Here is a 15,527-nt window from a genome sequence, read left to right as displayed (position 1 = left end):
TATTTTTGAAATTTCAGTCGACGACCATGATGCATTAATAAATTTTATGCATCCTCATGGACCAGCTAGCTTCTTTCACTGGCCTGTGAGAAATGATACATGCTGGATTCCCGAGCAGTCAATCATTGCAATAATTCCAGAACCAGCTGCAACAGCAATGGGCCGACAATACAGCTTCTCTGAACCGATTATGTTGTAAATTCAGCAACAATTCCAGACCACTTAGGCTGAACATTATGGCTTGGGAACCAACAAAAGATACCCAATATTAGGCTTGGGATCCTAGGCAAAGACACCCACCCTCAGGCTTCGGAACCTGCGATAAAGAGACCGCCCGCGGCTGGCCTTGCACGGCTATCGGCCATGTCTCCTAGGCGATGGGGCTGCCAATTCTCGAAAGACAGCATTATTACAATTCTTAATAGGATTATAATACCAATTCTTAGGGAATTGGTTGTGGTATAACCACCATGGACCAACGCAAGGGTTTGAATAGTGCAGTTACCATCCATTGCGTATTAATAACACCATGTTCAGTGGCATTTTTCTTTTCTTAAACGGAGACTCCAAAAAAAAAAAAAAACAATGATCCTTGTAGAGAAAAATGTGCTCTTTCTAATGATATCAGAACTAAAAATAGGTAAAATTCGGATTTTTAACGTTTTTCATCATATGTTGGTGTGAATATTTCCACAAATACATATGCTTTGACCGTGATATTGCAGCAATGCAAAGTCATGTAGATGTTTGGTGTACAGGGCAAAGCACCAGTTACTATTGGCTTTTGGTCTTGAGTTTTATATGGGCAAAGTTTGGCATAAATGTTATGTGACGCGTTTTACAAGCTACTTTGACACAAAATTGCGGCCGAAATATTGTTTTGTCATAGCCAGTAATAATTTTATCGTGTTTAGCAGCAAAAGGTGAGCTAGTATGCCAAATTTCAGCATCACAGCCAGTTTAGAACTCTAATGGCTGTGTGCCAAAGTTTGCAAAATCCTCTTAGCTGAAGCCGCAGGCTTGGTGGAACCTCCAGTGAAAGGTCAACAGTGCCTAAAGTATTTGAGATCTGGCCCTAAAAATTTACAGAACCTCTTTTCAAACATACATGTACATCCTTATAAATTTTCAACAAAATCGGAGGTCGAGTGGGGACGATTTTTAAAACTGGTCCACTTGACATGGAATGACCCTAATGTACAGTACCTCTAGGGGTGAGAGCAATGACAAACTGCAAATGCGACCAGAACAGCCAAAAAGGATGAGAAAAGAGAAATGGTCTGTGGTCACCCCCTGCAGAACCACTCCTGTATAGGGTGGTCTTGCTAATTGCGGATCATTTCTACTTGTTGTCTTTTCTATTTGAACAACAGCAGGAGAAATTGATTCACCATCAGTGTTGCTTCATAACTGGTCAGGTTGACATCACAGAAGTGATTGACTTGGTGTCACATTGTGTTGTTTAGGTGTTTCCTTTGGTTTTTGAGCAGTTTGTATACTTGATTAAATATTTTTGGATAAATCCTGAAGATCAGTGAGAACATACCGTCAGGTCATCATTTTGTGGCTCGTGTTCTTTTTTCCAGTGTTTTGCTGCCTGGTTATGACTGCTCAAGATAATGCAGAGGAAGAAGTACACACCCCTAGAGACAAACCTCTGATAACACTCAGTTGGGCTTATCATAAAATTTAACCTAAACTTTACAAGCTAATACCTCAACAAAGGAGATGAGAATTAAAATCTGAAAAAAATTTTGTATTAAGCTCTGCAATGATGGGACCAGTTTAACATGCTCAAGCTGCTGGAAGGTCCCCTTTAAAGAGCCAAATAACATTTATTTTTTTCCCTAATATTTTTTTTCTCAAAATTTGTTGTGGATTTGCCAATAAAGGCTGATTTGGAATCAAATTGATTCAGCAAAAGTGTAAGTGTTCCAATGCCTTCACCTGCCCTGAAAATACACGTACAACACTCTCAGGTCTTCCACCGTTTATGGAAACGTACAAAACACAGTGAACATAACTACAGTTTCTTTCTTTCATGAGTTCTCTTATGTCGAACAAGATTATATTTTTGTATAAAACGTCTCTCACACAGTGGACATGAATACGGCTTCTCTCCCGTGTGAATTTTCTCATGTGTAGTAAGACTTGCTTTACATGTAAAAGATTTCCCACATTCGGAGCATGAATACTTTTTTTCTCCTGTGTGAATTGTCTGATGGTTAAGAAGTTGTGATTTGTGCGTAAAGCGCTTTTCACATTGTAAACATGAAAACCGTTTCTCCCCGGTGTGAGTTGTTTGATGTACAAGTAAATGAGATTTAGTTTTAAAACATTTCCCACATTGTGAACATGAATACGGCTTCTCTCCAGTGTGACTTCTCTGATGACTAACAAAACTTTCTTTTCGTGTAAAACATTTCCCACACAGTGAACATGAATACGGCTTCTCTCCAGTGTGAATTTTCTCATGTATATCAAGAATTGATTTATACATAAAAGATTTCCCACATTCTGAACATGAATATGGATTCTCTCTTGTGTGACTTCTCTCATGTGTCAGAAGATTTGATTTATTAGAAAAGCATTTCTCAGCTTGAACATGAATATGGCTTCTCTCCTGTATGAATTCTTTGATGTGTAGTAAGACTCCATTTATTTGTGAAGGATTTCCCACATTCCAAACATGAAAATGACTTTTCTCCTGTGTGAATTTTCTCATGTCTAACAACTTTGTATTTATGTGTATAACATTTCCCACATTCTGAACACGCATAGGTCTATCTTCCTGTATGAATTCTCTGATGTCTAATAAGACCCCCTTTATATGCGAAGGACTTCCCACATTCCGAACATGAAAGTGGCTTCTCTAATGCGTGACTTCTCTCATGTATAACACATGTTGATTTATTAGTAAAGCATTTCCCACATTTTGAACATGAATACGGCTTCTCTCCTGTATGAATTCTCTGATGTGTAATAAGAATATTTTTAACTGTGAAGGACTTCCCACATTCCGAACATGAATACGGCTTTTCTCCTGTGTGAATTCTCTGATGTGCAATAAGACTATTTTTAGCTGTGAAGGACTTCCCACATTCCGAACATGAATATGGCTTCTCTCTTGTGTGAATTCTCTGATGTGTAACAAATTTTGATTTATATGTAAAGCATTTCCCACATTCTGAACATGAATACGGATTCTCTCCTGTATGAATTCTCTGATGTATAATAAGAATATTTTTAACTGTGAAGGACTTCCCACATTCAGAACATGAATACGGCTTCTCTCCTGTGTGAATTCTCTGATGTGTAATAAGATTATTTTTAACTGTGAAGGACTTCCCACATTCCGAACATGAATATGGCTTTTCTCCTGTGTGAATTCTCTGATGTTTAACAAATTTTGATTTATTTGTAAAGCATTTCCCACAATCTGAACATGAATACGGCTTCTCTCCTGTATGAATTCTCTGATGTGTAATAAGATTATTTTCAGCTGTGAAGGACTTCCCACATTCTGAACATGAATATGGCTTCTCTCCTGTATGAATTCTCTGATGTGTATTAAGAGTTTTTTTATGTTTAAAGCATTTGCCACATTCTGAACATGAATACGGCTTTTCTCCTGTGTGAATTCTCTGATGTGTAATAAGATTATTTTTAACTGTGAAGGACTTCCCACATTCCAAACATGAATATGGCTTTTCTCCTGTGTGAATTCTCTGATGTGTAACAAATTTTGATTTATATGTAAAGCATTTCCCACATTCTGAACATGAATACGGATTCTCTCCTGTATGAATTCTCTGATGTGTAATAAGATTATTTTTAACTGTGAAGGACTTCCCACATTCCGAACATGAATATGGCTTTTCTCCTGTGTGAATTCTCTGATGTGTAACAAATTTTGATTTATATGTAAAGCATTTCCCACATTCTGAACAGGAGTATATTTTTTTTCCTTTGTACTTTCTTTTTGTTAAAAAATCTGAGCTTGTAGTAAGTTGCTTGTCACATTGAAATCTTGTATCCACTTTGTCTCCTGGAATTGTGGTAACAATGTGAGATTGCTCAGGAGAGGGTTCCTCATGATTAGGAGGGTTATAAGAAAGTGAAGTGCTGTGAAGTCCAGGAGGTCCATGAAGGGGAATGAGGGTTTCTCCATTAGACTGCTTCCTGATATCTTCTTTCTTACAATTTAATGATAAACCGTTATTCTCACAAGGATTTCCTAAGAAGAAAGGTAGACTGAATGTAACTTTTTTTTTAACAACACAAAAGGGATTTTAACTTTTTTTTTTATGGAGCTCACAATGAGACCCTCATCCATGAAAGGATCGGTAATAAGAAAGGCAACTAGATACCGTAACATTAACACAATGATGAGTAAAGTGAATAACACTTACATACTGGTGACATTGGCACAAGTCAGGGGTGGCAGAGATCAGATAGTAAATAGACAGTTCTGTCATCAGAAATTACCCCCTTAATATATCACCAGTGCTATTTCTCTCTCAAGCTTCCTATCCAGCCCTTAGTTTAGAAAAGTGTCCACACAATTAAAAATGGAGTTTTATCATTTCATTACCGTATGTAAATAAGACTGACTAGTCTCAATGGTGGCCCTACATCCAGGAGCAGTTGAGCTCCAGCCACCGTAATCATGTACTCAGTATATGGCTAAGGGCATGATAGGAAACCTTAGAAGACTGCAATAGCTCTGAAGGCACATGAAGGGGGTAAATCCTAAATTACAGGCGCACTTTAAAGAGGACCTGTTAGAAACAAAAAAAATTGAGATAAATAACTTGTAAAAATCCTTGAGCTCTGATGATTATTCTGCTCTTTTCTGCTCCACGCTGTGTCAATCCATTAAAGACATATTCATATTTATCCCTCCTGGAGCAAACTATGTGAAATCTCTGCGTTCTTCAGTTGTCTCTGGTGATGTGGTTTCTCCAGCCTGCCCAGATGCTGATAATCACAGCTTGGCAGCCTCAGACTGCTAAATCAGATGCCGTGCTGTGATTAGCAGGGTCTGGGAGGGGTGAAAGCGAATGTCCCTAGAAAAGACTCTGAAGAAAGCCCAGCTGGACGGCAGAGTAGAGATTTCACATGAGGCACAGACGGCGACAACCCTGGCACACGCTGCAAACACGCTTCCTACAGCGGTGCTCCAGGTGCGCCGAACGTCTATGGAGAAAATCCAATCTACCCGAAGATTTCATCCATTATAAGTTTATGCTTAAAACTGCCCTTCACCTCTCAAAACAAACCTACTTCAACACCCTCATCACCTCACTGTCCAATAACCCGAAATGTCTCTTTGACACTTTTCATTTCCTACTCCACCCAAGAGTGCAGGCCCCAATTACGGATCTCCACACTGACGATCTGGCTAATTATTACAAAGAAAAAATTGATCATATCCAACAGGAAATTATGTTCCAATCACCTAATACCATGCATCTTCCTTCCTCCCCCATTGCATCTAGCTCACTCTCTGATTTTGAACCAGTAACAGAAGAAGTAATCAGGCTCCTTGCATCTTCTCGCCCTACCACTTGCACCAGTGACCCCATTCCATCACATCTCCAGTCCCTTTCCCCTGCTGTCACCACTCACCTAACAAAAATATTTAACCTCTCTCTCTCTTCTGGTATCTTTCCTTCCTCATTTAAGCATGCCATCATTCATCCACCACTTAAAAATACATCCCTCGACCAAAACTGTCCCGCTAACTATAGACCTGTCTCTAATCTTCCCTTCATCTCTAAACTCCTGGAACGCCTGGTCCACTCCCGTCTTATCTGCTCTCAGATAACTCTCTTCTCGACCCTCTCCAATCCGGTTTCCGCTCTTTACACTCTACTGAAACTGACCTCACTAAAGTCTCTAATGATCTTCTAACAGCTAAATCTAATGGTCTCTACTCCATGCTAATTCTCTTGGATCTCTCCGCAGCAATCGACAATGTGGCTCATCAGCTCCACTTCACTATGCTCTGCTCCATCAGCATCCAGGACACCGTTCTCTCCTGGTTCTCCTACTTCTCTGACCGCTCCTTTACTGTATCTTTTGCTGGCTCCTCCTCCTCCTCTCACCTTCCACTTACTGTTGGGGTTCCTCAAGGATCGGTTCTAGGCCCCCTCCTCTTCTCTTTGTATACTGCGCCTATTGGTCAAGCAATCAGTAGATTTGGGGTCTAGTACCATCTCTATGCTGATGACACCCAATTATACGCTTCCTCCCCTGACATCACGCCTGCATTTTTGGAAAACACCAGTGATTGTCTTACCGCTGTCTCTAACATCATGTCCTCACTATATCTGAAACTGAACCTGTCAAAGACTGAACTCCTCGTGTTTCCTCCCTCTACTTACCTACCTATTCCGCACCTTGCCATTTCCGTATGTGGTTCCACCATTACTCCCCAGCAACATGCCCGCTGTCTTGGGGTCATACTTGACTCCGAGCTTTCATTCACCCCCCACATCCGATCACTGGCTCGACCTTGTTATCTGTACCTCAAAAACATTTCTAGAATTCGACCTTTTCTTACTTTCGACTCTGCAAAACTTTTACTGTTTCTCTTATTCATTCTAGTCTCGACTATTGTAACTCTCTTCTAATCGGTCTCCCTCTTAAACTTTCCCCCCTCCAATCTGTCCTGAATGCTGTAGCCAGGATCATATTCCTCAACAATCGTTATACCGATGCCTCTACCTTGTGCCAGTTATTACACTGGCTACCCATCCACTCCAGAAGTCAGTATAAACTTATTACCCTCACCCACAAAGCTCTCCATGGCTCAACACCACCCTACATCTCCTCGCTCGTCTCAGTCTACCACCCTACCAGTGCCCTCCGTTTTGCTGATGACCTGAGGTGAACATTCTAAATAATCAGAACCTCCCACTCCAATATCCAAGACTTTTCACATGCTGCGCCAATTCTTTAGAATGCACTTCCCAGGTTAACACCATTAATCCCCACAGTTTTAAGCGTGCCCCAAAAACGCATTTGTTCAGACTGACCTATCGCCTCAACGCATTAACCTAAATATCCCTGTGTGGCTCATTCAGAATTTTTTTTACCATAACCAGGTTCCTTTCATCACATTTTCACATGCTTTATGCATTTTATAGCCCTCTGTGTCTGTACTGTTACATATTTAGACTAAACTGGTTCATGCAGCAACAGGAACACCCGATTCTTACACTATGGCTGGTCCATACAATCAGGGCAATTGTTACCACCCACCTTTCGTGTCTCCCCTTTTTCCTTATAGACTGTAAGCTTGCGAGCAGGGCCCTCACTCCTCTTGGTATCTGTTATGATCTATGTGATTATTATGCTGTAATGTCTATTGTCTGTACAAGTCCCCTCTATAATGTAAAGTGCTGCGGAATATGTTGGCGCTATAGAAATAAAATTAGTATTATTAAGAGCTCCAGAAGAAACAAATCTGAATATCTAATATCTCTGCAATAGAGTGACGCAGAGGAAAATGGAAAACAGTGGAAGAATCAGGGGAGCTCAGGGCTATGAACAAGGTATTTAACTCAATTTTTGGAGCAAGTGACAGGTTCTCTTTATAGTTTATGTTGGAAGTAGGAAACATTATTAAACGTATGTAAAGGTAAGGAGGTCAGCGTGTCTGAAAAATAAAATGGTTTACCCAGTGTGCACCGTGGTCCATGGGGGAAAAAAAATACAGTATCACAAAATACTGCAATAGTTAATGCTGGATGGTTAGACTGCCCGTGCTCCCCATCCACCATAAAAGTGCTTGTAATGGGCAAGAGAGCATGAGAACCGGACCATGGAGCAGTATAAGATGGCCTCCTCTAATGAGTCACATTGTCATTTCCATCACGTGGACTGCAGTGATTGTGCGTCAGTTCCCTGGGGTAGAGCTGGAGCACGGAGGCGCTACGAGAAGACTTTCCCATTACTGATCGGAGATGACCGTCACTACTGATCAGCCTCTATGTAGATGGGAGGAGCTCTGCATGTAGCCCCTCCCCCTACAAAGAATCTCATCAGTAGCCGCTGTCGTCTCCAATCTCAGTAATTCCCTTTTGATAAAGCAAACGCGAAAAGCGCGTCAGGGGGTGAACGTGGTTCCCTGGCATCTTGACATTTCCATCATGGGTAAGCACTGTAATATTATTTTAGGACACTTAGTTGTTTTTTTCCCCTTGGTTGACACAACGTCACCATGACAGTCTGAGGAAGCTTGACTTTTTTCAAATATGTGTTGGCATTAATATAATACTAGATTTATATCTACGATTGCAAGTATTTGTAGCTGACAACACACAAATGATGCTTATGACTTCATGTGCCTCTATCCTACTACCATGATGTCGAATTATATTTTTAAACTGTGTTCCAAATTATTATGCAAAAAGAGTTTCGGAGTGATAAGGTTAGAATTTTTTTGTTTGTCATTTAAACTCATTGATGGTGATGTGTGTCAGGGCTCTTTATATCACGGAAAGCAATTGCAGATACCTGTGCACATTAGTTTGGCAGGTGTGTCCAAATAAAGGCAAGACTACTTAAGAAGACTGTTCAACATTATTAAGCAGCCTACATTTTTTTGCCAAAATGGGAAAGAAAAAGGATGTGTCGGCTGCTGAGAAGCAACAAATTGTGGAGTATTTAGGTCAAGGCATGACTACAATCAACATTGCCAAGACACTTCATCATGATCATCGCACAATCAAGAAGTATGTGGCTGATTCCCAGCACACGTGTGCGTGCTGATAAGGAAAAATTGAGGACTCTTTCCAACAGGCAATTGCGTCAGGTTAAAAGAGCAGCTGCAAAAATGCCTTGTCATAGCAGCAGACAAGTTTTTGAAGCTGCTGGTGCCTCCAACGTCCCCCGAACAACAAGATGCAGGGTCCTTCAGAGGTTTGCAGCTGTGCGTAAGCCATCCTGTCGACCACCTTTATCCACTGCACACAAGCAGAAACGGCTCCAGTGGGCCAAACGATACATGAAGACTGACTTCCAAACTGTTCTGTTCACCGATGAGTGCCGTGCAACGCTCGATGGTCTGGATGGAGTGGAGGATGGCTGGTTGATGGACACACCCCATGAAAACACGGCTAAGGCGCCAACAAGGAGGAGGTGGAGTAATGTTTTGGGCTGGAATCATGGGGAGAGAGATTGCCGGCCCCTATAGGATCCCTGAAGGGGTAAAGATGAACTCCATAATCTATGTGGAGTTTCTAAAACAGCGCTTCCTGCCATGGTTCAAGAGGGAGAACAGTGCTTTCCGCAGCAAGATCATTTTCATGCCTGATAATGCACAGTCTCATGCTGCAAATAACACATCTGCTTCTCTGGCTGCTATGGGCATAAAAGAGGACAAACGTACGGTGTGGCCACCATCTTCCCCTGACCTCAACCCCATTGAGAACCTCTGGAGCATCATCACAAGGAGTGTCTGTGATGGCGGGAGGCAGCTCACATCTAAGCAACAGCTCTGGGAGGGGATTCTGTCCACATGCAAAACAATTGAAGCACAAACCAACCAAAAACTGACAAATTCAATGGATGAGAGAGTTCAGAAGCTTCTTTCCAACAAGGGCTCCTATGTGCAAATGTAACATCACCTAGAAGAAAGTTTTGACATGAAAACTGTTTGATTTCATTCTGTAATAAGCTGATAATGCTTATAACTTCACAATTCACCATTTTTTTGTTAAAAATAAAAAGGTTGAAAACTCTGCTGTGCATAATAATTTGGAACATGCATTCTGAGTGTTTATTATTTGTAAAAATATACTGTTTTCATAGGCAGTTTGTTCAAAAACATTGCAATTATACTAGAATATTAGATGACTGGAAAATAACAATGACTGCAATTCATAGAGGTAATTTAGAGGAAATAGGAGGAAATATTTTTTGCATACTAATTTGGAACAGTGTATATGCCATGGACCCATATTTTCTTACTAGGGTCATATGTCCTGTAGATGTGCTGGTTTTTAATCATATTTTTTTATTGCTATGACAAATAAAAGACATTGTGATTTTTCAGAAATAGCGTATGAAAACTCCACTTTTCTTTTTAAAGTTTTCAATGTAACAATGTTTCCTAACTGAATAGAGATTTTACCCCGGAACTGAGAATTCTGAGACGGAAGAAGAAATGCGCAGATTTCTGTGGTGACAAGTTACAGAGTTTCCTATTTATACAATTCATGAAGTTTATTATTTTTTATCGAGTGTAATAAAAACTGATCACAAAGGGTTGTGTATGTCATATGATAGCAATGAAAAATGCGTCACTGAAGGCTTATAACACTATATATCACTTATGGCTGACGGCTGTCAGAATTTGGGAACACAAAAATGTTTGGGGAAAATTTTTTTTTTTTAATTTTAGAAAAGTCGTAAAAGAAAAATTAATCTAGAAACATTTTGCATCATCTTAGATTAATTGTATTGCCCACAGTTCCAGCGCCCCTCCACCCTGGGACTGAACAAACACTACACTGTTGTGAACTCTCTTAATCCGACTTTTTTTTTTTTTTTTTTGAATCAGATCTTTTTTATTAAACATTCAGGAATCAATACAGAAAGAATATGACATCTTATATAGCTAGTAAAAATTACATTGAGAGCAGATATTATTTAAAGGGTAAAACTCTTCCTGTGTAAGAATAAATAAAAAGAAGAAATCTCAAAACACAGATATTTGCATAAAATTGAGCCTATAAACAACATGGCTCCACAAATAAACAAAAATCAAAATTATACATCAGTGCCTCATTTCAGCGGGAAAGCCATCCCCGCCAGCCACGCCACTCCGCATCATATTTCGCCCCCCCCCCCCAACGGATATCAGGTCCAATCCACCCCAGCCCCCTCCCACCGCGTCACTCAAAATCTACTTCGCCACAAAGGGCACTAGACTTTATTTTCACCCCCCAAGCATCCCCTCATCGCAAGCACAACAGCAACTGGTCCAACATCGCATCCCGTACCAGTGCGCCCGAGGGGAGACCCGGTGACTCCATCCATGGCTGCCAAATTTTGTAAAACTTTCTTAATGCATTTCTTTTTAAATAAGCCCCCCTTTCCAATCTGATGACATTATTTAGTTTATTTTTAAGCTCTGACAATGTTGGTGGCATAGGATCCAACCAATGATATACAAGTATCTTTCTTGCCTGATATAGGATTCGTGCTATTCCAAGGGCCACTGCAGAGTCCGGGTCAACCCCCTCCTCCCACAAATTCAACAAACATAGACGAGGTGACGGTCGTATTGTGATATGGTATACTTGGGCTATGAGTCCCAGGGTCTGCCTCCAGAAATCCCCAATGTGCCCGCACTCCCACATAACATGCATCAAGTGGGCATCATCCTGCCCACACCTAACACATTGTGTATTGGGCCTAAGTCCCATTTTAAATAATAAGCTGGGTGTTTTATATACCCTGTGAATGAGATATATTTGCGAAAGCCGCTGGCACTCAGAAACCGCCATTTTAGGGACCTGTTCTAGAATATCGGACCACTGGTCCTCCGTCAGGGGGCCAACGTCCCGTTCCCACTTATTCTTAGCAGCAGTCAGTGGATATGTCTCCAGATGGGCAGGCAATAATCTTTTATATAATTCAGAGATAAGTCCCCTAGAAGACTCAGATGTAAGTAGCATATGTAGTGTTTGATTATGTGTCACTATCACTGGATTTGTCCTTCTCTGTTTTTCCAATGCATGTCTTAGCTGTAAGTACTGATAAAAGAAGACGTGCGGGAGGTGAAATTCTGTTCTCAATTGTTCAAAACTCTTAAGAGTATTATTTTGCAAAATTTGTGACACCAGATAAATCCCTTTATCTTCCCATCTTCCGAACCCCACCAGCTTTTTGATCTCTTGCAAATCCGGATTTCGCCACAATGGCCACAATTCCGTAGGCCCATTTATCTTCAAAAGAGACTTACCCCTATCCCACACCTTGAAAATCATAGCCAACGTGGGGTATCGTGCCCCATTTATCTGCCGTCTTCCCACCTCCAACCGGCACCCTGGATATTTCCATACCGATCCTTCCCTCACAATATCACCACCATTGTCACACACCCCGTCTCTACCCCAACCCTTAAGATGTTGCATCTGGGAGGCTATAAAGTATATGAATGGGTTTGGCACCGCCAATCCTCCCTCCTCCTTCCCTCGCTGCAGTATCTCCAAGCGAATCCTAGCCTGTTTTTTCTTCCAAATTAATTCCCGGAATAATGTATTTATTTTTGCAAAAAAGTCCCTACAGATCCACACCGGAGAATTATGTATCAAATATAATAATTGTGGCATCATTACCATTTTGATTAAGTTAGATCTACCAATATTCGACAACGGCAGGCGAAACCAAGTATGTACTTTTGCTCTAAATCGCTGCAACAGGGGCTCCAGATTCAGAGCCCGAAAATCCTTCGGGGCAGGACTAACAATTATACCCAGATACTTAAACCTCCGAACTACAGGGACCGGTATCTGCAAATCTGAGAAATCCGCCGGGAGAGGGTCTATCGGCATTAAAGCTGATTTGGACCAATTAATCCGAAGACCAGACCTCAGCCCAAATTCTCGAATGACCTCCATTGCCGGCAAAATCGAGGAATGTACCTTATCTAAATATAGAAGTAAATCATCCGCGTACAATGATATCCTCAACTCCACAGTTCCACATCTGAATCCCATTATTTCTCTGGACTTCCGAATTGCAACTGCCAATGGCTCCACCGCAGTAGCAAATAGCAAGGGCGAGAGCGGGCACCCCTGTCTAGTACCTCTCCCAAGAGGAAAAGACTCAGACCCTGCCATTAGCCCCAACCTTCGCCACCGGCGAGCCATACAACAGCCTCACCCAATTTATAAATCTGTGTCCAAAGCCCATTTTCCGAAGTACCGCCCACAAAAAACCCCACTCCAGACTATCGAACGCCTTAGCGGCGTCTAAGGACAAAATTGCTCTTCCCCTCAACTCCCCAGAACTATGTTGAATCCCCAAGTATAGTTTCCTAAGGTTCATAGATGTGGCTCTGCCTGGGATAAATCCCGTCTGATCCTTCTGTATAACAGAGGAGATAACTCGGGACATCCTATTGGCGAGTACCTTGGCCAATAATTTAACATCTGTTGATAATAGGGAAATCGGGCGATATGAATCCGGAACCTCTGGATCCTTTCCGGGCTTTAATATTAAAACTATCAAAGCTTCCCTCATAGATGGCGGGAGGACCCTCTGCCTTTCAGCCTCTTCAAATACCTTAAGTAGCTTAGGTAGCAGTAAGGGTGCATAGGTTTTGTAAAACTCACCAGGCAGGCCATGCATTCCTGGAGCCTTTTCATTTTGCATCTGACCAAGCGCCTCCTCCAACAGGATGTCCCGATCCAATGAATCCCTATCGCTATCAGCCAATGCAGGGAGAGAGAGAGCATCCAGGTACTGCTCAATCTCAGTCTCCGTGAGACTGCAATCTGATGTGTATAGTCGCATATAATACCTCCTTATCTCACTCACTATGTCCGCACTGTCTGTCACAAGACCACCCGAGTCCGTTTTTAGCCTATTGATATATGAAGATCCGTCCTGTGCTCTAATGACCGTGGCCAATAAATGTCCTACTCTCTCCCCCTCTATAAAATATTTTTGTTTGAGGAAATAACGTTTATTTGCTGCCGCCGACATGAGGTTTTCCCTGAGCGACCCCTGTGCCTTCTCCAAAGCTTTTTTAGTTTCCTCTGTCGGGTTGAGTATCACCGCAGCCTCCGCAACAGACACCTCCTGGATCAGACTCTGGGTGTAGCGTCTATTTTGGCTTTTCCGTGTGCATATTCCTCTAATATATAAGCCCCTGACATAGGCTTTCATGGAATCCCAGACTATGTGTGATGATGCAGAGTACTCATTAAGTTGAAAATATTCTAGAATGGCATCATGCAAATATTCCCCTATAAGCTGGATCCAGAAGAGATTAAGCTTCCAGATAGGTCTAGATAGGGTGAGGGGGTGTCCCCATGAAAGTGTGACATGTAGCGGCGAGTGATCAGATACACTTCTAGGCAGGTAGGCCACCCCTCGTACATATGGGGTCATGAGTGTATTCCCAATGGCCAGGTCTATCCGTGACATAGCGTGGTGGGAGCTAGAGTAGCAGGAAAACTGTCTGGCTGTGGGGTTTCAGACACGCCAAAGATCTACCATACCCAGCTCCACTAACGTTCTAGCAAATGAGGTTGAGGCTGCATCTTCTGATATGTTTCCCGAATGCAACTTATCCAAATAGGGATGCAAATATGTATTAAAATCTATTAGAAGAGTCGGCGCAGGGGGAAAGGAACCCAAAATAGACAAGATTCTTTTTACTGGTTCGACTGAATAGGGCGGGGGGATGTACATGGCAACCAAAATAAATTGTATACCGTATAACGTGCAAAGCAAACATACAAATCTGCCCCCAGGGTCAACCACTGATTTAGTACATGAGAAGGGGATGGACCTGTGCACCAGCACACTGACACCCCGCGCATGGGTCGAGTACGTGGAATGATATTCATGTGAAACCCATCCCTTTCTTAGCCAATGAATATTATCTTTCACCATGTGGGTCTCAGACATACACAGGATAGCCGGGAGAAATTTCTGCATATTAGTAAATATAGCACATCTCTTATTTGCATCCCCGAGCCCCCTAACATTCCACGCTACAATATTAAGTGATATCGCCATAAGAGCAGACTAAAAAATGAGAAATCGGAGCATACTCCACTCCCGAGGGAGAGAAGCAATCTCCACCATCCCTCAGTACAATGAATTGGGTGACACGGCCGACGCACATCACATCCCACAGAACAATTAGGGAATACAACAACAAACGAAAAAAACAAAGGAGGGAGAGGGAGCACTGCACACCAGTGCACAGCGCCCCTACCCCCAAACACAAGTGTAACTTGCACATTTCTCTCAAATAGAGAGAATCAGGGCTAGAAAACTTGCCCAGAGTCAACGCAGGGAGAAGGGTCCACAGCTTGTCACTGTAACGAGTGTCCACAGCAATCCGGTCAGCTCCCGCCCTGAATCCGAAATGGAATGAACAGTAGTAATTATACCAGCATAGCGTCCTAGACAAAAAGGAGTAACAACACCTGGTGGTGAAAAAAGGGAGAACTTCAAGTATTCTTCCTCCTCATGGACCTCTCATTAATATCCAGCCAGGACAGCGCCATTCCCGCCGTATCAAAAAAGTGCGTTTCTCCATTCACATCAATCCGCAGTCTAGCAGGGTACATCATGGAATATGTCACCTGTAAGTCACGTAGGCGTTTTTTAATCTCAATAAATTGCGCCCTTTTACGCTGCACCTCCAGGGAAAAATCAGGGAAAATGGAGACTTTCCTCCCATTAATAGCAAGTTCCTTAATGTCTCTGGATCTGCGCAGGATAGCATCTCTATCTTTAAAGTGTAGGAGCTTGAGCAAGATGGGACG

General features: G+C 42.0%; 3 protein-coding genes across 5 annotated transcripts in view; 1 reads left to right on the top strand and 2 right to left on the bottom strand.

Annotated features, from left to right (window-relative positions):
• LOC141074931 (uncharacterized) overlaps positions 1-15,527 on the top strand; it is a 1,026,924-nt gene that overhangs the window by 524,896 nt on the left and 486,501 nt on the right. The gene's annotated exons all lie outside the window — the stretch shown is intronic.
• Positions 1-15,527, bottom strand: part of LOC141074919 (uncharacterized) — a 488,071-nt gene that overhangs the window by 423,327 nt on the left and 49,217 nt on the right. Inside the window, exon 10 of one of the 2 annotated variants that reach the window (XM_073562231.1) lies at positions 2,611-4,237. The exons of the other annotated variant lie outside the window; for it this stretch is intronic. Within the exon in view, the coding sequence (XP_073418332.1) occupies positions 2,784-4,237 (1,454 nt within the window). The 3' untranslated portion in view covers positions 2,611-2,783. Of the gene's footprint in view, positions 1-2,610; positions 4,238-15,527 lie in introns of those variants that run through there. 2 annotated transcript variants of the gene reach the window in all.
• Positions 1,976-2,788, bottom strand: LOC141074944 (uncharacterized). Its single transcript, XM_073562273.1, has one exon. It carries the CDS (start codon positions 2,777-2,779, stop codon positions 2,024-2,026), a length of 756 nt encoding a protein of 251 aa, XP_073418374.1. The 5' UTR covers positions 2,780-2,788; the 3' UTR covers positions 1,976-2,023.

The sequence above is a fragment of the Dendrobates tinctorius genome, unplaced genomic scaffold, assembly GCF_039654945.1.
Source record: "Dendrobates tinctorius isolate UK_male_01 unplaced genomic scaffold, ASM3965494v1 ptg000342l, whole genome shotgun sequence".
Taxonomy (NCBI): domain Eukaryota; kingdom Metazoa; phylum Chordata; class Amphibia; order Anura; family Dendrobatidae; genus Dendrobates; species Dendrobates tinctorius.
This window is presented reverse-complemented; position numbering and strand designations above follow the sequence as displayed.